At 39.7% G+C, this 21981-nt stretch overlaps 1 protein-coding gene across 2 annotated transcripts in view; it reads left to right on the forward strand.

The window, feature by feature from the left end:
- LOC149167099 (serine carboxypeptidase-like 42) overlaps positions 1–21981 on the forward strand; it is a 163534-nt gene that overhangs the window by 121264 nt on the left and 20289 nt on the right. For both annotated transcript variants that reach the window (XM_089432868.1, XM_089432867.1), the window contains exon 8: positions 8676–8768. In XM_089432868.1, the coding sequence (XP_089288994.1) occupies positions 8676–8768 (93 nt within the window). The remainder of the gene's footprint in view (positions 1–8675; positions 8769–21981) is intronic.

The raw sequence follows: 21981 nt of genomic DNA on the forward strand, positions 1-21981 counted from the left end.
TTGTTTCAAGTAATGTTTATGCAATGTTGATGCTGGTCTTGAACTTCTTTGATTAATCATATGCTGAAAGAAAGATGGCACCACTAACAGACACAGCAAGAACACTTATCAATGGCTTGCCTTTTACATTTGTCCATCCATCAGATACAATGGACACCCCATGCTCAGTCCAAGAATTTGTAATTCTACTCAAAGAATGTGATATTTTTTCTTTTTCATGATAAAGTCCAACGGTTCTAGCCTTGTCATACCCAGGGCCCTTGTATTGTTTAGGGGCATCATTTATGGCAGAAACCATTTCATGCCAATAAGGTGAGCGAAGAACATTGAATGGTATCCCGCATGCATGGAGAAACCGGTAAACTTTTGAATCCACATCATCCCTACATCCTTCATCAAGGAAATCTGATATGGTTCTATGCCTTAAAGAGATGTTTGGTGACCCTGTGCCTCCATATCCACTGCCATGGGAGGATGCTGAAGGACTTTTTTGAGTTTGTGCATGTTGATGTGATTGTGAGTTTGGTTCAAAGAAACCCTTTGATTTTTTAGATTTGTATTGGGCTTCCTCCTCTTCCCTTATGTATTTGGCTCTATCTATTATTGACACACTTGCACAAGTTTTGATTCCCTATTTTTTATCTTCGTCCCATGGCCTTTTCCCACAGAGGTGCCTTCTGGCACGGGTGTATGAACCTGTGTAAGTTTTGTTGCAATGGGGGCAGTCAAATTTAGTGGTTCCACCCCCTTTCCCTGCTTCAGGCCTAGAAACATATTTCCACAATGGGGTTTGGTCTTGTTTAGTTTTTTGGCTGAATTATGTTCACTCTCGTCCTCTTCACCAAGGTACTTCTCTCTGGGGTTTTCATCAAATCCACTATAACCCACTTCTTCATCCTCTTCTTCATGATCAACCCTCCTTCTTCTACTCTCCAACACCATAATAACCAAAAAAAGAACCAAGAAGAAGAAAATGCCAAGCCATATAACCATGATGTTTGAAATTTGAAGTTTTGAATCTGCAAAAAAAATGGAGGAATGGGAATGGGAAATAGAGAAAATATTTATTTATTTATTTAGCAATGAACATAAAAAAATGCTAGATTAGATTGTAGATCCTACTTCTTTTGCCTTCAATCTCGAGCTCCAATCTCGCCTTGCACGCTCCTCTCTCACCAAGCTCCTCTCTCCAAACTTCAAACTCTCTTGCTCCTCTTGCTCTCAATGGATGAAGTGAATAATGGGAGGGGAGAGGGTTTCTTTATTTTTTGCCCCCTCCCATTTCCCTCCCTTTCTTCTCTCCTCTTCCCTTTTCCCTCCCTCCTCTCTCCTCTCTGCCGTTGGCGTTGCCCTCCCTCTCGGCTATGCGACCTTTTTTTCCGCTGGTCGGGAGCATTTTTTCAGAGGGTGAGCGCTCGGGAGCGGTCAAGGAGCGAACGCTTCCGACCGCTCCCTAAAACGTTCTGGCCAAAACTAGAGAGCGTTTTTTTTGGTTGGGAGTGCGCTGCCGAGATTGGGAGCGGGGATGTGAGGGGGGGGGGTGCTCCCCTGCAACCCTGATAGGAACACTCTATTGGTAAGTGTTGGGCTTATCTTAGGTGATCCAAATCATTGTTGTTCTAACAGTTTATTCTTGTGAAAATATACAGTGTTTGCAGGGTCCCCAACCCTTGGGCTCCAAGTTCACAGAAGGTGGACATAGGTTGATCATGTTTGGATCTTGAATATTTTGTATGGTTTTTTGTGGTTTGACATTTATTTTTCGAAATACATTTAGCCATTATCTACAAAAAAATTATTTTCGAAAATTCTTGTAAGCATTATACACTAGTATATTTTGTAAATATATTTTTGTATAATAGATCTATAAATTATTTTATTTTCTAACCCTTGTTTTGCAGCTGGGGTTTTCTGGGGTTTTGGGATTTTTAATTTTTGTATATATTGGGGTTTTGGGCTATTGTAAATTTATTTGTACAGGTGAGATCAAAGGAAAATTGTTGGATTAGAGCTAGATCTAGGCCCTTAAGCGTAAAGATCTAGCCTCTAATTTTTTATTTGTAGGACCAACAACTGAAGAATTTTGCAGAAGTTGAAGATTTGAAGCAAAATAATTTTTTTAGCATGGGTTTCAAAGTTTTTGAAGGCCACTAGGCTTAGTGAGGCCTCCATAGCCCCTTGCATCAGCCCTCTAGCCCTTGTGTCAGCGTTTTTTGGCCTTCCTAGGCCTGGCCGTGAAACCTAAAGGCCTTAGACTCCTTCCAAAGGCTAGACAACAACCATTTAGGGCTTGTCGTGGGCCAATTAAGGCCTTTAAGGCCTGGCCATAGGCCATTTACGTCTCCTCCTGCCTTCGGCCCATCTCCTTTCCCTCCACTTAGCCTCCTAGCCCTTCGCTCTCCCTCTCGGCCTCCTCCCTTACCTCTCCATTGCCTCTCAGCGTCCTCTTTAGCCCTCACGACAAGCCTGTTAAGCCTCTTTCCCTTAGTCGTTAAGCCTAATTGGTCTCTCTTGTATGTTGTTGCCTCTTGCTTGGCCTTCTAGCCCTCTTCCTAGCCCTCACTTGCCTCTATTTCATCTCTAAAATTTTTTTGGTGGGTTTTGCAGAGAAATTGGAAAAAAACTTGTGTTTTCAGGTGGCATACTCATTGGGAAAATTTTGGAGAATTTGGGCTAATTTCTTCTAGGCCTAGAGGCCAAGGGTTTGATCTCTAAACCCTATTTTCTCTCACTGTTTACTACAGCTCTTTGAATACATTCATAACAGTGACTAAATTTAAATTTAAATGCTCTAAAAATCACATATAAGTTGCCTAAATGCACTAAGAAATTCATGGTATAAGTTTACTAGTCATTTTGTGAATTGGGCATTGTTTCTTGGGCATAAATCTAACTGATTTGTTGACTGAATATCTCTGCATAACAAGTGTGATCAAATCTGATAATTACATCATAAAGGGCTAAAGAATCTAAAATTTCAGTTTGATAAGCTTGTTTTGGCATTTGGCAATTGTTTGGCACATTTTGGCACACATTCTCATATTGGTGGCTCACTATTTTCACAATTTTCTTACTGCTGTCATAAGTGCATTCAAAATCTGATATAACACTGAAAAATACATCATAAGAAGGTTGGTTAGCTTATATTTTCATTTGGCAAGTCATTGGGTGTCTCATTGCTCATATTTGGTTCATACATGCTTGTCATTTTTGGATCTAGAGTGATTTTACTTGCTGCTGTCCTAAGGGCTTAATATTTGCTCATTTGAATGTGATTGAGATATAAGTAGCATAAGAACTTTCCTTGCTCATGCTCTATAATTGTTCTTGTTTCATGGTTGTATAGCAGGTATAGAGGATCAGGACGCTCGATGGAATGTGGTCGAGGTGAACGGGGGATTGAGCCAACAACGTGAATGTGGACGACAACGGGGATGCAGTTTAATGGGTGCAGGTAGAGGCAATGAAGGGAGAATGGGCGTAGTGCGGGTTCGCAGAAATTGGACGGTGCTGCAAGTGACAACGACAGAAGTTTTGATGGCTGCAATGGTAATGACAGGTTTGAAAGGGGTGTGGAACGTTGGTTCTGCTATGTAGGTGGCGAAGCACTAGTTACAAAGTACAAAGTCGGCTAGTTGTAGCAGCTCGATTTTGACGTAGAGCGGCGTTGTGGCTAGGCGACTCTATTGTGAACAGTGTCCGCTATAGATGGTCGATCGACGGTGAGAGGTGACAGTCAACTGTCTGCAAAGGATGGTGGTTTGCTGGTCGTAGAACTTCAACGGAGCCTATGGACGATAAGGATGCCACTAGGTAAGTCGTCCCTTTTTTTTAATATAATAATTATCATTTTTTTAATATGACTTTTTTTCCTTTTTTATTGGTTTTTTTGATATATATATTTTTTTCAAACTTATATATATTTTATAACTCGTTCTTTTAAATACCCTTATAACTTTTTTATATTTTTTTTATGATTTTTGTTTTAATATTTTTTAACCTTTTTCTTATAATTTTTATTTTAATAATTTATTGTAATCTTTATATATATATATATAGATATATTCCCCTTTTTTCTTTATATAGTTCCTTTTTTTATAATATATGCTCTTCTTTTTTCTTTTACATGGCCAAAATCCTGAACGACAAAACTGGAAAATGGAGAAACTCCAATCTCGAGCGAAACACTTCGTTACAAGACAACTACGTTGACGAAAACTTTAATGGCCAATGGCTGGGATGTGAGAACGTGGCTCTGATATGAATGTAACGAACAAACTTCGTATACGCAGCGGAATAATTCAGAAGAACTGAAATATGAAAGTATCCATCGTAGGACAAGTAGTAATTGTATATAAGAATTGTTGAATGTACAAAATATGTGTGATATGATTACAATGAAAGCCCGCTTATATACCTAGGCAGGTGCCCTTTCATGAATGGTCATGTCTCTAAGACATGCTTCTTCATTACTAACTAACTAACTATTTTAATTAATTATTTTTATATTTATATTTACATTTATTATTTCTATATGAATTATATTCATAACACCTATGGGTCAAGGAAGTAGATTAGATATAGAATTTCCTTGTTAGATATAAGTAAATTCTCCAAATAATATTATTTTAATGTAAAGGAAGTTCCTTACCTGCTCCATATAAAGGAAGGAGTTCCTCATTTGTGGCTCATGGTTGGATAGTGGGACTATTCCTCCCCTTGGGGCTAAATGAAGATTTCCTTCTTGTTATTGGGGTTTCGAGTTTATTATGTGATGGATGTTTCGACTTAGGAACATTTCTTTTCTTGGTTCTATCTGGTTCTATCCATGCGTTGAGGGAAATCCTATTGAGGAATTCTCTCTAGTGGGTTTTTGATTTTGCATTTTTACCTTGATTGGCTAAGAAGTTACCCATCCGTAGATACTAGTTTCTTCTGCCACCACTGTCAATCCATTATTCCAGGTAACTAACCTAAGCAAGGTAATTCTTCTTGATATCCTCTCGTCCTTAACATTCTCTTGACTCCATCGCTCTTGAATATTGGCTTTGATCTTCACATCCTTCATCACCACTATTTCCCTTTTTCTCGTAAGCCCAATTCAATTATTGGGGTTACTTGTGATATCACCTTGCTCCTTGTTGTTTATGCCCTAGTGATCTTTAGGGGAGCCCCTCTCAAAGCCACGAGAGAGCCGACCTACAAAGGTAAAAGGTAGGCCATTGGGATGATAGTGGGTGACCTATCAAGATTCGACTTATATTATACAATGTAGGTTGGAGCTTTCGTCCCTTTAACTTACAATTTGACTAGTGAAACACTTGATGGTTATGAATGGAAGTCCATAAAGAAGTTTTATATAGGTGCCTAGTAGCCTTAGTCAACAAGCAATGTTGTGGATTTCTATAGAGATGGGCTAAGGAAATTAGTTTGTCGATATATGTTCTAGGTTATGCTATGTTTGCTCAATAAAGATTCTTTTGTTTCTTTCAAAACCTTTTATAACAAGTCAAACTGTCAGTGATACAATGGGCTTCCACAAACATGATTCATACAAGAAAATGGGTAATTAAGACATTTGGTTGAGTATTAGTAAGTCTTAGTTAATGCACCATATTTTGTGGATTTATAAAGTAGGCTGTTATTACATGTTTTAGATTGTGCTATTTTTACGTGCAAGCTTCTTTTTGTAACAATCCCACCAACTGGCACTGATACAAGTCTCAACAAATATCAGCATGTATGGCTATACGAATGTTACCATTACTATGTTACAAGAGAAAATTTGTAAGGTTATGAGTTTAACGTTGAGATCAGCCATTGGGTTTGCTAGTTAAGTCCAACTCACCCCATATAAGGTGTAAGAGATGAAAACCAAGGTTAGTCTTCAAGCCTGTCTCTTCAGTTGGCAAGTGGAATTCATTTGGCATGGTAGTGATGTGTTGAGCCAGGAAAGAAGGACAAGGGAGGTCACCTCACCCTGGCCCTTCAGTCCTTGAAACAACTTAACCATTACTCCCACTCTAGTGAACATTATGGCTCTTCATGGGCAAGGGAAAGACCAATCCGCTATAGCATGATCACTGAAGGAACTCGACAAGAGAGGTATGTTTTTGGCCTCCACATATCAGTTTTATTGGTTATTCCTCTGGCTGAGTTTGAGCTTTTGTGAACTTTTCTATTTGGTTGGGGCTTTAGCCTGTGAAAATGGTATGTCTTGGTATGATTTTGCAGTGATAGCTCGGTCATGGTTTTGTTCATCCAAAAGCTACAGGGTTTCATTGAGCAAGGGGATGATGTGGGCTTGTTCGTTGGCAAAAGTTTCCAGAATGATCTGAAGGATTATGCTGGGTAGGAACTACAGAGATTCTAAGCTACTTACATTCCTTTGGGTCCTCTGTAGGTGGTCCCTGAAAGGATCAGTATTAGCCCACAAATATGTATGGCAAGGCTAAGAAAGGTAAAGTGGAAAGTGGAGATGGTTGACAGTGAATCTTCTAGGCCTACAAGATGAGGCATATTGTGAACATGTAGGAACCCTGAGAAGGCTAACCCCTCCACCAAGCCTACCATGGCTGAAATGAAGTACCATAGGAGGTTTTCATCTAAGATTAATGCTGAGCTTGAGTGAATAGAGCAGAAGGTTAGGGAGAAACAAATCTCCATTCCTTTAGAAGACATATATGATGAGCTCAATATGTTGATACCTGATACATATATGTCACAAATGGGATACGAAGTACTTTAAAGTTTAAACATATTGATATTTACTGGAAAAGACAGAAAATTCACAGTGGCTCAGGTGGTTGAAGAACAAGTGTGCAACAAAAATCCAAAAATGTGTGAGGTTTTGGTTACAACACTCTGGGACATGGAAGTAATGGGGAAGGAGAAGAATCAACCTGACACCAGTCATTTATGTCCATTGTGATTGTGAAGAGGAGGATTTTTCTCTTTTTATGCCAATTATCAGGAGAAGCATTATCTCTACTAAGAAACATTTCAGGAGAAGCATAAGTAGTTTAGATTGCATTAACATGCTGTTATATGCCGCTCCAGCACATGATTTTGTTCATACTCAAATGATAGGGCTAGAACAGCATAGGACAGCTCTGAATGGACATAATTATGTTTTTCTTTTTATGAACATCACTGATATTTTGGTCCACTGTAGACCTTGTTTCCCTTGTGGCAGGCTACAGTCTGCGTTGGCTATAACTTTTACTGTACAGTATTAATAGAATAGTCCTACTAGTTTACAGAGAAAAACCTTAGGCCAACTCAAAACAAGTAGCACTTAGTAACTGGTACCGAGTTGCTAAGCTGCACCCCTCACAGAAACATATGAGGCATAACAGTCTCCATTTCCATGCTTTTCTACTTAAAACTTCAAAGCACTCATGGATCTAATGAGTTCCTACATAGCAATATCACATGAAAGAGAATATGTATGTGACCTGGGCATGGCTAACCGATGGTTACTTGATAATCAACATGCCATTGTAGAAAGTCTTAAGACCAGTTGGTGAGGACCATATTCTCTCTGCATGGACTTAGTGATTGATCTAGATGCCACACCACATAATAAAGAAACTAGGGTTTGCAACTCTAGGTGCACAAGAAGTACAGTTACCATATTTGTAGAAGCCTATAAAGTCATAGTTTTATGATTGCCCAGATAATTACTCAAACGGCATTCTTTAGTATTTAACTTTTAACTATTCAACAATAGTTGCATCCATAGCACTGTTATACTTGGCCCTTTCGCAACTACTTGGTACGACGTCACTAGCAGGAAAACCGCTGAAATTAAATCCGTAGCAGTTTGGTGAACCTCAGCAGCAAAAGAAACTATAGAATAGGAGCATTGGAGGTGAACACTTGATTCCATGTCTCATCTTTCAGCATTGTGATTCCATCTGCACCATGTTTCAAGATCTTGTATCTGTTGATTGCTGCAGTTGTGGTGGCCTAGAGAGCCTGTTAATTTTATCCTAACCATTTCCATTCTGTATCCGAGATATATTTTCCATGTTTCAACCTCTTGCAGTTAAACCTCATAACAGAATCAAAACTGCTTGCATTGGGTTTAATTGATAGCAAGGGTTATTTATCGAAGGCATTTATATATCCAGTACACTTCCCGTGGAAAAATTGGATGGAATGGTAGTTAATGTTGACAATAATTTTTTTTTCGGAAGAGAACTGTGTATAGTAGTTAGTCCGTCCAATGTTTCCAGTGGTGCTCCACCCATTATCAAGAACTAGTAAGTTAAGTAGTTAATGGTTTTTAACGACAAAGGTGACCCCTAAGTCAATGCCTGGATGATCAATGTTTTTGATATATGAATTGTGTAGATTTTATAACTTGAAAATATTGTTTATTGGATATAGTTCGAGAGATTGTAATGGATTGCTATTTTTGTTAACCAAAAGTCTTTATCTAGAAAAGGAAAACAAATTAAAATTATCAAATTCATAATAGCAGTTGTGTATATATACGGGAAGTGAAGTTTAAAAGAAATTAAAATTTATTTTTACTGAGATGTACAAGTTTGGGAAATATATTATTAGATGTTTTCATTTCATTGATAAAATGTCCATTCGACATTTTGTTTGGCTGCTAATAGGAAGGCAGTGTTCTGACCAGTTGCTATAATGATTTTTCGTATCAGTGTCCTGAATTACTCATCATATGACGAAGGCATTGACATTCTTCCTGTCCTTAAGGGCATCATTCAAGAAGGTATCCGTGTTTGGATTTTCAGGTAAGCATCATCAAATAACAGAAGACAATGCTTGAGAAGTTGGATTTATTCTGCGTGTCAGAAGCAAAGAGTATTTTTAATTCCTTCGCCTTAAAATTTCTAAAAGTGATGACTCATTTTCCTTAATATGCTCTATTCCTCTCTATTACCCCCAAAAAAAATTGCAAAATTCAAGAATATAATTCTATTTTCTGATAGGGCCCATTACTCTGTTAAGAGTACTGAATAGATTTACAAAAATATATTATTCTGTTTTCTGATAGGGCCCACTGCTTTGTTAAAAGTACTGAATAGATTTACAAAAACAACTTTGTTAGTGTATTATCATCAGTAATATTGGTATCATAGGTATTTGGTATTTTCATCTTGTTATTGAGTTGAAAGACATTTTATGGAGATGTTTAAATATTGTGTGTTTCCAGTTCTCACTTGGATATATATATGTGTGTGTGTGTGGTCCTGCGCAGTTCTTATTTGGGATAATAGCCAACCCATCCATTTGGAGTTGTGCCACCTTTTAACTCATCCACATGCTAGCCAACTTGTGCATCCACCCTTCACCCATGCAATGCACGCTTGTTTGGTAGCTGGCCAACTCATCATGTTTCATGTTTTGTGTCCATCCTTTGTCGAATCAACCCCACATCTGCTTGTTTGCTCCACTTGCACACCATACTTGGCACACTTTTTGAGCTGGTTTCTCACTATTGGAAGGTGCCACCTCGCATTCCAAGCTTCTAATGCATCCAGTGAGGCATGCCCCATGGCACGCCTGCACATCGCAGGTGACCAAGATGCCCTAGTGAAGTGTAATACAAGTATGGAGTTCCCCGAGTCTATTATTGTCACTGCGATACCCATCATGTGTCTCCGTGTGTGGATTCGCTTTTGGCCAAGGTGGGTCTATATTTGCACATGCAACTACTTGCGCATGGTGATGTTGCAATTGTGCTTCCACACTTGCCCACATGCCATGTCCAACATGGAGGTCTTACATCCTTCTCCACTCTATGCTCGTTGTTGTCCTTGGCAACCATTCAACTAGCAAACTTGCTCCTCCAAGCTCACTAATTGGATTGTTACCATGAAAACCTGTCCTCAAGTTTCCAACTTGGAGAAGTCACTACATCTAAACTTCAATGATATACTCTTGCATTTGTACTTCCACTGCCTTGGACATACCTTTGCACATTAAATTCCCCATGTTTTGGATTGATTAGGTAGGTGTCATGCGCACATGGTGCACTTTGACCATAAGGTTCCCAAGTCCCCTGAGGTGTGCAACACCGACATATTTTCTTCCTAAAGGCTTGACCTACTTAGGCTTACTCATACATGGACTATGCTTCTAGCCTATGTGCCTTTAACGAGATTGCTATCAACTTGCGGAAATAGTTGTAAACAATCTCACACAATAGCCCTTCAACAAGTTCCTTCAACGCTTATTCAATTTATCAATTACTTATTTCACATTCATTCAACTTGCGATATGAACAAATTCAATAATAAACAACAATATAACTTCAACAGTACAACATGAACATAAACGTACAAGTGCACAATAGTTTACATGGGAGGGGGGACTCCCAATGGCAAATTCCCCTTTACTTCAATTACTTCAAATATAATTTACAATTTCAGATTTACAATAATTTACAACAAGGGTGGCTGGACCGAAACCTCAAAGATTTTTTGTCGCAGCACTCCTCAACTTCTTCAACAAAACTGCGTGCAACACTTGAGCTCTCATGACTTAACTTTAGCCAAAAATGACCTCGGTTCATGCAAACCACAGCTTGCATGTCCAACCAAGTCTATCACTGGAATTTACTCTTGGTTGTGCAACCTTTCAATTTGCATGCCCAACTAAATCCTCAACCGAACTTAGACTTGAGTCATGTAACCTTGTAGCTCACACACTTACCAGAAACCTAACACAAACTTGTGCACATCCCCGGCTCATCCAAGTGAGCCTCACCCTGGCCTCGTCCTTATCTACGGTTTTCCTTAGAATTCAATCTTCTTTGTATTACTTTGTTTAGTTCCTTTTTCTCGTCTTGTCACTTCCCTGTTCTTTAATTATACGCAGCTAAGTGTGGAGTCGGGTGGTTGTGGCAACTTGGGCCAACCTGATACTACTCGCCCAAATGAACGTGCATGTCTTTCTTCGCGCGTATGGCATCCCTTGGAGCCCTTTCGCGAGGGCGTTCACCCTGTCGAATGCCTTTTTTGGCATGTCGGCTTCTCTGGCCTGTTACCCCACAAGGTGTGGTTGGTGGCAAATTTAAGAGATGAGGCTGTCACCTATTGCCAACCCTCTCTGTTTAAGCTCTCTCTTAGGTCAGCGAAGGGGGGCGATCCCTCAATGGAAAACTAAGTTGGAAAGGATGTGCAGTTTCTAAGAGATGTTAGAGTGAATTGGATTACTTTTAAGATTATGAGCAATATGAAATGAAATATATAATCGTCAACACATGAATCAAAGATTTTCATACATAAAACCAGTGCCTTATATTGCTTAAAAGTAAATAATACTTGCTCAAGAAAATAAAATGTTTCAAATTGAAACACAAGTAACCTTGATATCACATGCAAGATATAAAATTTGCTTTCAAGAAATGCTTTCAAAACATATAATGATTCACAAATCCAAAGCATGTATGGAAGCAGTATAGACTCTAGAGTGAATTGCAAATGAAACAAATTAAACTTTACTTGCAAAAGTGAAACAAGATGATACTTGACTAAATAAGATAATCAATTGAAAACATTTGCATCAATGACAAGTGCATAAAATAATTTGCAAGCAAAATAGTAAAATGTGTTAGCATGAAATGCACTTAAACTAAGATTAAATGCAATTATCTTGGTTAATTTTAATCTAAATGCCTAGTTTAGATGTGACCTTTCTTTCGACTGTTTTGAGACAAGTCTCTTATGTAAATTGTGGAAGGGGTCCCAAGGCTATATTAATGATATCTCCCTTGGATTCTCCAACACACCTGATGCCTTCAGCGCTGTAGAGATTGTGGCTCTGACGATTGTAAGGTCACCGTGTTAACCACATAAGAGGGTCTATGCCCCTCAAGTTGATAAAAGAAAGGGGTCCCTTAGAGAAGTTTTTCATCTAAGCTTATGCTTGGAGGCAAATTTTTATTAGAGATGCAAGTTATGATAATATGCCTAAATGAAATGCAAGTTTATTAATGTTTGTAAAAGGAAATGCTTCAAGTAAATGGAGATATGCTCAATGAAATAACTTAGATAATTGCTCACAATTGTACAAGATACATAAACATAAGCTTCATAATCACATAAGATTGTAAGTTGCTCAAAGTAAGTGCTTTAACAAATGATATATCAATGATCAACCAACTAAAACAATGAAATGAGATGAAGCTTCAAAGTATGATATGTTTGCAAAGTGAGCAAATAAATTTAAAATAAATGAGCAAGTAACCAATGAGCCTATAGTGAAGCAAACATGAAGCAAATTGTTAAACTAAATCAAACTTTGCCACATGAATTGAGATGCTTGCATATAATGAAATAAGTTGCTCCAAAGTGGAATTTCCAAGTCGTACTTAAAAGCAAAACTTGAAACGCAAGACATAAAATGGAAACTAGTAGCAAAATTAAATTTAGAAAGTTAGATTGTGATGGTGAGATTGTGTTAATTCTTAAGGCATGCAAAATGAAAACTAAGAAAACAATGCAAGATCAATCCACCCACATGTTTCTCCTTCTAAATAAGGAGAAAATGATGCCTTGGGTGAAACCCAAGCTCCCACAAGAAAAACTAAGCTTTTTTATTAGATTGTTACAAAGATGAGAAACCTTCCAAAAAGTCTCAAGTAAAACTTCAAGAGGAATCTTTACAACATATGAGGCTTTTCAAGCACTAGACTTCCTTCTTGAAAGTTAGAATTGGAAACTCAAGTAAGTACAATATGAGTGCTTTCAAGATTTGAAGATGTTAGGAGTTTCTTAGTATTCCAAAACTTGGCCTCCAATGGTGAATAAAATTTTGCAAGAGAGGAGCTAGTTTTTTTGCCCATGGCCTCCTAGAAAATAAACTTCGAAAAATCTTGGGAGGTCCTACAAGAAAATGGTTAAAGTTTGATTGATTTTTCTTCAATGCTCTTGTCACCAACATTCCAACTTAGAGATGCAAAATCAAGAGAATTAGCGTAGAGAGAACATGTGAAACAAATAAATATAATACAAATAGTGTACAAGAAATCAAATCATTTCTTTAGTTTTGAAAATGCTCTCAAGTAGCTAATATAAAATCAATGAAGCACTATTTGGAAGATTTAAAATATGAAATGGTTTTTTTGTATACAAACTATGTCCAACGAATCCCTGCAAGAACACTTTTCTGTAACATGAACTATGAAAATCCAAATAATAAATGAGAGTTCTTTTGAAGATGCTTCAAGAGTGGGTTGGTCTCCCAAAGAATTCCCCTCACGTTTAATCAAACAAAAATAATTATTCTACAATACTCCAATCACACATAAGTCCATATAGATGCAGATAAGCAAACAATGAATTAAAACTTCTAGAAATTTATGTGAAAATAAATTTCTAGAGCTTACTACCAAAATCAAACGCTAATACAAGATAACTTTGCACTAACAAGTCTATAAGAGTATATGGAAAATGAAATAACTAAAAGCATAAATAGAAGAGATTATACCAATAGTTCACAATGCACCATGCTCCAAAGGAAAAGCACCCATGAATGGACCCCTAAAGTCTTTTTATTGAAACTCTTGAAAAGTGTACAAAGCAGCGACGCTTTCACAAACACAATAGCTAGTAAACAAATGATACAAAATGAGAGCTCAAAGCTCTATTATATAGAGGAATGGGAGCAAATCCCAATGAAAAACCATGTGACAAGTGTGATGATGACAATCCCAAGGCTCCTTCATGCAATTTGATTTCCCCCAAGTGGTCATTCGAATTCCTCCAGAGAGGCCCACGCAATCCTTGAGGAGGAGAACTCGTTGTTGAAGAAGGGACAAGTGTATGTGGGAGTGGAGTGGTGGGAGACCACTCTCCACTCATCTCTAGTGGAACTCCAAGTCCAAAGCCCACCAAATGATGACTCATCAAGCCAATTCGAATTCCTCTCTTCATTAAATGTGTTTTCCTTGAGAAATTCGTGGTCCCCTCCATGAAAATTTGATTTCTTTGGAGCACATGTTTTTTCTTAAATTAAGGAGTCCACATCACCTTGGAACTTCACTTTGACTCCTCAATGATTTTCCACCTCATTTCCACATCATTTAGCATGTGTGGATATTTATTTTTCTCCATTTATTTAATTGTTGGTTCAATTTATTGCCACATTTTCCACTAGACTTAGGAAAAGTGGGTTTTGAGGGTCTAGAACACATTTTTTACCCCTCAAAGTGTGTCATAGTAGAAATTTGAGGGTGAGAGGTGTAATTTTGAGCACACATACCCCATACAACTTCTCTAAACATCACTTATTACATATTACATTTAGATTTTATTCAAATTTCCACTTTGTGGGAATTAAAAATTTTAAAAACTAACCCCTAGACTTAACCAAATTCCACGAAATTTTACGAGTGATCTAGTATGGTAATATACAATGACTTTAGACACTAGGACTCACCCAAGGCCTTTAAGTCGTACTCCAGCTTTGAGAGTATTCTTGGAGGAAAGAACTCAATTAATTATTAAATTCTTGGAGGAAATGATAATTAACCAAGTAAAAAAACCTCCCAGAGTAGACTCACTTGATGACAAGGTCCCAAATTACCTAGGCCTATTACATGACTCAAACTCATCATATTAGCATCACTTTACATCATCCTCATAGGGCTTGTGGAATCTGGGTGCAATAAAAGAAGACGAAAAGAAGAAGTAGAGTTGAAAAACTCTAGTGATATGATGATCTCTGATAGTACAAGCAGCCTTTGGTACATCCTTGGGCGTGGAGTTTTCAAAAAAATCTTCAAGTGCCACTCCAGTGGTCAACATGGCCAACTCGTCGTGGCTCTACATGACGCCCACAACTCTCCTTCGCACTTGTTTACTTGTCGTGCACTTCTAGCCAATGTCCATTTCGCCATCTGTTTGCCTTGCCGTATTGTGCATGTTATGTCGTTCAGTGGGCGCCAAGATGAGTTGTGGGTGTTGTGTGAACCCACAATGAGATGGACAAACAAGCCGATGTGCTGAGAAAGGCATGTGACGGGGTGAATGCCCTATTGAAGGGGTGTCAAGGGATGTCGTGTGCATGAAGAAATATATGCACGATTGAACAGGCAGTAGTAACAGGTTGGTCCAAGTTGGCACAACTGCCCAAATCCACACTTAGCTGCATATAAGTAAACAAGGAGCGAGAGGAGGGGCAGAAGGAACTCAAAAAAGTAATACAAAGGAGAGAGAAGTCTAAGGTGAACCACATGAATGAGGGCGAACTGTAGATAAGGATGAAGCTAGGTTGAGGCTTGCTTGAATGAGCCAAGGACACGCGCAAGTTTGTTTTGGGTTTTCGATGAGTGCGCGAGCCACAAGGTTGCACGAATTAGGCTTAAGTTCGATTGGGTGTGCAAACTAAGATGTTGCACGACCAAGGTTTGACGTGCAAGTTGTGGGTTGCACGAACCGAGGTTGTTTTTGGCTGAAGTTAAGTCATGCGAGCTTAAGTGATGAGCACAATTTTTTTGAAGAAGCTGAAGTGTGTTGCGACAACAAACCTTTGAGGGTTCAGTCTAGCTACCCTTGTTGTAAATTATTGTAAAAAGTTGTAAATTATATTTGAAGTAATTGAAGTAGAGGGGAATTTGTTATTAGGAGTTCCCCCTCCCATGTAAATTGATGTGCACTTGTATATTTATGTTCATGCTATACTGTTGAAGTTATATTGCTATTTATTATTGAAGTTGTTCATATCACAAGTTGAATGAATGTGAAAGAGGTAAATTAATAAATTGACTAAGTGTTGAAAGAACCTTTTGAAGGTCTATTGTGTGAGATTGTTTAAGACTAATTTCTCAAGTTGATAACGATCTTGTTAAAGGCACATAGGCTAGAGGTGTAGTCCAGGTATGAGTAAGCCTAAGTAGGTCAAGCCTTTAGGAAGAAAATACGTCAATTTCGCACACCTCACGGGACTTGGGAACCTTATGGTCGAAGTACACCTTGGGGGCATGACAGTTGGTATTAGAGTAGTTCGAAAACTGGGTGAAGATAATGTTCCTATTTGTAGAAAAACTCGAGGGAAGTCGTTGGTTGAAGTAAAGGTAGTAGCATGACAACCATCATTGTGATAATAGGTTTTGTGACTTGTTTGAAGAAGACTTATTGAAGGCATGTGCGAAGAAGTTGAAATGAGAGCTTCTTACCGTGAAAGAGACCATTTGTGCAATGGGTATGTGAGGAAAGTCACAGTAGGGTGAGGATGAACGTATGTGGATCATGGAAAGATTGAATCACATGGAAGAAGTGGTCGAACTGCAGAAGGAAGATGGAGTTGCTTTAGAGAAAGCTAAGAAGGAAGTTCTTGACCATAAACAAGGTAAGCCCAATCATGTTGAAGAATAGGTTGGCACTTGTGTTTTTGAAGAAGATTGTATGGTTAAGCAGGTTGAAGCTGTCCACCATGAAAAGGAAGTTGTCATCAGCGAAGCATGGAAGGAGTGCTGTAAAATTGCAGTCAAAAGAGGAAGAACTTGGTGGAACAAAACCTGCCAATGTTGAAACTTGAAGCAGGTTCAAGCTCTTTGCAGCGATGGAAGGAAGATGGAGGTTCTCCCATGGAGGGACCTCATGTGGACAAAGAAATTCATGTGATGACTTCTATTATGAAGTAAGAAGTGGATTATTTCACAAAAGAGCGTTATGCGGATATGGATGAGGAGAGTAGTGCAATGAATTTCAATAGGAGGTTGAGATGAGTTCTCGTTCACTTATGGGACGAATGAATTTGGTTGATAAGAGACTTGTTTGGGAAGCATTTGACCTCATGATGGATGGTGTGAATGCTAGGGACAAGGGCGGTGGATAAGAACTTGATGTGATGGATGTGTCATGGTTGGCCGAATGAAGGATTGGCCAAGTGTCCGTAATGACTCGTGGACGAAGGTCGTTCAAGTGGAAGCACTTGGAGCGGGAGGGCTCATTGGAAGAAGTTATGACTTGATTTAGAGTTGGGTGGACTTCTTCATTGAGGTTTCGTTGGACCTTTTGTGGGAGATGACTATGATGAAGGAAGGGACTCGCCTAGAAGCAAACATGATGAAGTTGGTTGGTGGTCTTCATTGAGGCTTTGTTAAAGCCAAAGTGAGTTCTTGAGGGACTATTGATGGAATGGAGGTCTTGATGATGTGAGCTAGCCGAGTCACTGAAGGTGTGGGCAACCTACGAAGGCGCTCGCATGACTGAAGAAAAAACAGGTCATGTGATGAACAAAAGCAAATCGTGCAATGAACATGGGTGACCAAGAGCACCTACCAATCGAAGTTGAGGGTGTCTAGCCGAGGGCGCCTGCCCAAACGAAGGAAATTGAGACAAAGATGACTTGAAGAAACTTGAAGATAGTTGCGACTAGTGAAGACTTCATATTGAGGGTGGTCTTGGACGATTTGGTTTGTTAAGGAGCTGAGGTCAGGGACTGTGTGGACTGTTTGACACAGTGTAGGACGTGTACCTTGGGCGTAGCATGGGATGTGTTCATGAGGAGTGGCTTGACAAATGGGATAGGAACGAGACACCTTGGAGTCGAATGATGGTTGCAACAATGAAGATGGCTTGGTGGAAACACTTGAGGTGTGGGTTGAGTCTAAAAGACTTAGCCATTGCAAGAGGAGTTGGGATGAGCAATTGTTCCATGAAGGGCCTTCTTTAAGAAGGAGGACTTGGACACCAATGGAGGCTGATTGGTATGAAGACCTAGGTAGCGCATGATGTGTTTACGAGGCAAGTGAAGGCTTGCCTGATTCATAGAAGATGTGAGCAACATATTCGATAGAAGATGGAGTTTTCGCCATGGCCTTGGATGTGGGAGGATGAGTGGATTTCATTTGGAAGACTTATGCATGATGAGAGACATATTTGAGTTGTAGAAGTACAATGCTTGGACGATTGTGGGATGATGATTGATGGACGTGACAAGAGTGTTGGAGAAACAAACAATGCCGATGTGAGGAGGTGCATTCTCATGGGTTGGACATGACGGTTGGATTAGCTACCCAACTACTTTGAGACATGGGGGATGTCAATGCACTGAGACATGTTGGATTTGAGCTGGAGTATAGTAGCATAGTTCATAGAGATGCAGTAGTTGGCATGGTGATTATTGCGAGTTGATGCATTATTGCCCAGAGATGGAAGGAGTGCCCTTTCATGAAAGCGTGAGGAGACTTGCGATGCGTTGTGACTGATGACCGTGGGAAGTTTGAGAGACCGTCTACATGAAGCTTTGCTTTTAGGAGCAAAGATGGAGTTGTGCAGTTGGTGGGCCTTGACAGAGGTTTGTTCATGACAGTTTGGACCCAACGAAAAAGTTTTCCAAGTGGAGTTGTTGTTGAGGACAACAACCGTTTTAGAGTGGGGGAGGATGTTAGGCCCTTGGGTTTGAGTGCGCATGAAGGCATGCCCCAAGACGATCTTAATGACCCATGTCGACTTGAAGTGTCGAAAAATCGAAGGCTTAGGCAAGTTTGGTGGAACAACACACTGGCATGAATGTAAGTGTGCCCACTAAACGAGATGAAAGCACAATGTAACTATGATGCGAAGCAAACCGAGTTGGATACTGTAGGCGATGGCATGTGACCAAGGCGTGCCTGCAAGAAGGAGGGGCGCTAGGTGACATACCCATGCAACAAGCGTCGAGGTGGATAAACACGACAATAGGTTCGGTAGAGCGAGGGCACCCACACGAAGGCGAGCATGCCCATCGAACAACATAGGCTGAATGATATGGCGTGATGAACAAATGACGGAATGGGCGTTGGCTAGACATGCACGACAAGTAAAGAACTGTGAAAATGAGTTGTGGGCATCATGCAGACCCACGATGAGTTGGCTAGATAAGTCGTCATGTCGAGTAAGGCATGCGACAGGGTGAATGTTCTTGTGAAAGGGCGCTAAGGGATGTCATGCTGATGAAGAAAGATATGCATGGTCAGTTGGGTGAGTAGTATTGAGTTGGCCCAAGTCGGCACGATATCCCGTTTGCACACTTAGCTGCGTATACATAAAGAATGAATGAGTGAGAGGGGGGGTAGAAGGAACTCAATAGAGTAATATGAAGAAGAGTTAAGTGTAAGGTAAATCACAGGAATGAGGGCTAGGGTGAGGCTCGCTTAGACTTGCCAGGGACGTGCGAAAGCCTGTTTTGGGTTTCTGGCGAGTGTGTGAGCCACAAGGTTGCACGACTCGGGTCTAAGTTCGGTTGAGGGTTCGGTTGGGTATGTCGACCAAAAAGTTGCACGATTAAAGGCAGATTTCGGTGATTGACTTGGTTGGAGGTGCAAGCTGTGGGCTGCACAAACCAAGGTCGTTTTGGCTGAAGTTAAGTCATGCGAGATTAAGTGTTGCATGCGGTTTTGTTGAAGAAGTTGAAGTGTGCTACGACAACATTCCTTTGAGGGTTTGGTCCAACCACCCTTGTTGTAAAGTATTGTAAATTATATTTGTAGTAATTGAAGTAAAGGGGAATTTGTTGTTGGAAGTTACCCCTCCCATGTAAACTAATGTGCACTTGTACGTTTATGTTCATGTGAAAATTTCTAAATAGAAATCCAACTGCAGTGATTCATATTATTTATTCTACTTATTATCTCAGAAATAAGTTATTCATGGTGTTCTTATGACAAATATCGAAATATATTCAACTGTAGCCTTCACAATTAAAATATTGTAGAAATTAAATGCAAAGAAAAATACTGGCACAAATACAATCACAATGACAATTATTTTTGGACAATCTTCCCTAGAAAAACCCAATGTGGGAAACTCAGTGCAGCAGATGAGGGTTTCTTTATTATTCTTCAGCAAAATCTCATGTACAAGTTACAACCAACAAAACATAAGTGAGAAAATTTGCAGATGCTTCTTGACGTAAGTCACCTGACATGAGGATTCGGGATTCGTAGGATACGGGGATTTGAGAGTCTAATTTGGACACATTGACCCCCCGGAACAAGACACGTAGAAAAAGAAGGCAATGGTGAGATTAAGCTCTTCTCGTTTCTCTTTTCGAAAAATCTTGTCCATTGGACCAAGTGAAATTGCTCTTCTTTTTGCTGCTTGTCCCTCGATAGAACTCTCAAATGGAAATCTGGTGGTGCCTTTCCTAAAAAATGGAAGGGGGTCTTTATTCTTGGTTTTTCTTGATTTTGCAACCACATTTGCCATACCAACACTGAACTCCTTTTCCATTTCTTCCCTCTTTTGTAAATGAACAACTTTACAAATGGCCTTTCACACGGTAATATGTGCTTTTGAAAGAAATGTGGCAAAAGTTGCATCTCCATTGCACATTGCCTCCTCCCTTCCCCTTGGTGCTTGTCCCATCCTCTCTTGTGACATATTTCCACAAGGGATATTTCTCAATGTTGTCTTTTGGTCCTCCTCTTCCCTCAACATTACTTGCAGCAGACTCTGATGATATTGGGGGAGGAGGGGCATCTCCAATGGAGACATTCTTCCCCTTCCTTTTCCCCCTAACTGTTGCCCTTGATTGAGCCATAAACACTGTAAAAAAAAAAAACAAAACATGCACAAAATTGTAAAAAAAATTCATATACAAATTGCTGTAATAGAAATGCAAAAAAAAAGGGATGAAATGCACTTACTTGGTGCTTGAATCTCCTTGTCAAACGCTCCACACCCTTAGCTCCTTGCTCCAAACCCATAGCTCCTTGCCCACCGCTCAATGTATGCAAAACTGAAAGAGAGAAATGGTAAATGATTGATAGAACAACGCGTTTTTATGCTTGCGGGTTTCCCTTTTTTGGGATTCGAATCCCAAAATCGTGACACGTTGTGTCCTAACATGACACGTGCGAGATTCGATCGTGTCACATTAGGACACGATGTGTCCCGTTCTGGGATTCAAATCTCCACCGAATCGTGTCCGATTTGTGGGATTCGGACACATAGCCCATTTCCAGCGAATCCGGTTTCATAATTCTTGACAAATCTCTGATCCAGGTGAAGTACTCCTCTTCCCTCTGAATCCTTCTGCGTCCCTCTATGTCAATTTCCCCACACTGGCCCAATGTCTCACTGCCCATGCAGTCCCAACGTCAACCCGCCTTTGCGTTGCCTCTTTCTGTGTCAACCTGCTTCTTCGTTGTTTCTCCTTGCGTTGCGTCTTGTTGTCTTGCACTCTCGAATGATGCTAATGCCCCCTCTTCCTTTCTCACTTGCAACTCTCCCTCTGATTCGATTTTCTCTTGTCAAACTTCGACCAGTGAGAAAATCGATCTTACTCAGGGAACTGAGTATCTGCCTCTGGTGTATCCTCCAAGTGCCCATTAAGCCTCCTCTTATAATCCTCTCGTTGATCAATCGACGACCCAGATTAGATCCTAATTAATGGCTAGGATCATATTTACTTGATCTCCACCTTCTTCTAGAAGTACCACCCACAGTTTAGATTAATACCCATTAATTATTTTAATTTCCTAAATTTAGACTTAGGGTCCCATTAAAATAATTAGTTATTTTAATAAAACTGTCTCTAGGTGGAATTTCCCAAAACGATTTCTGGGTATTGGAGAATGCATGTGTCTAAGCCTCCCTGTAAAATTTCAGACTTAGAGCACATCCGATGCTATCAAAAATCAACACATGTACTGTTGAAGTTATATTGTTGTTTATTATTGAAATTGTTCAATTTGCGAGTTGAATGAATGTGAAAGAAGTAAATTGATAAATTGACTAAGTGTTGAAGGGTTATTGAGTGAGATTATTTAAGACTAATTTCGCAAGTTGATAGCGGTCTCGTTAAAGGCACATAGGCTAGAGGCGTAGTCTGAGTATGAGTAAGCCTAAGTAGGTCAATCCTTTAGGAAGAAAATACACTAGTGCCACACACCTCAGGGAACTTGGGAACCTTATGGTCGAAGTGCTCCCTGGGGGTGTGACATAATCCAATTATTGCACCCAACTCATGAGAACGCCCATCCTCATTCCATAGTACTATCTTTCCCAT

The sequence above is a fragment of the Pinus tabuliformis genome, chromosome 5_1 (genome assembly GCF_031772625.1).
Source record: "Pinus tabuliformis cultivar Carrire ecotype Pingquan chromosome 5_1, CPIR1, whole genome shotgun sequence".
NCBI lineage: Eukaryota > Viridiplantae > Streptophyta > Pinopsida > Pinales > Pinaceae > Pinus > Pinus tabuliformis.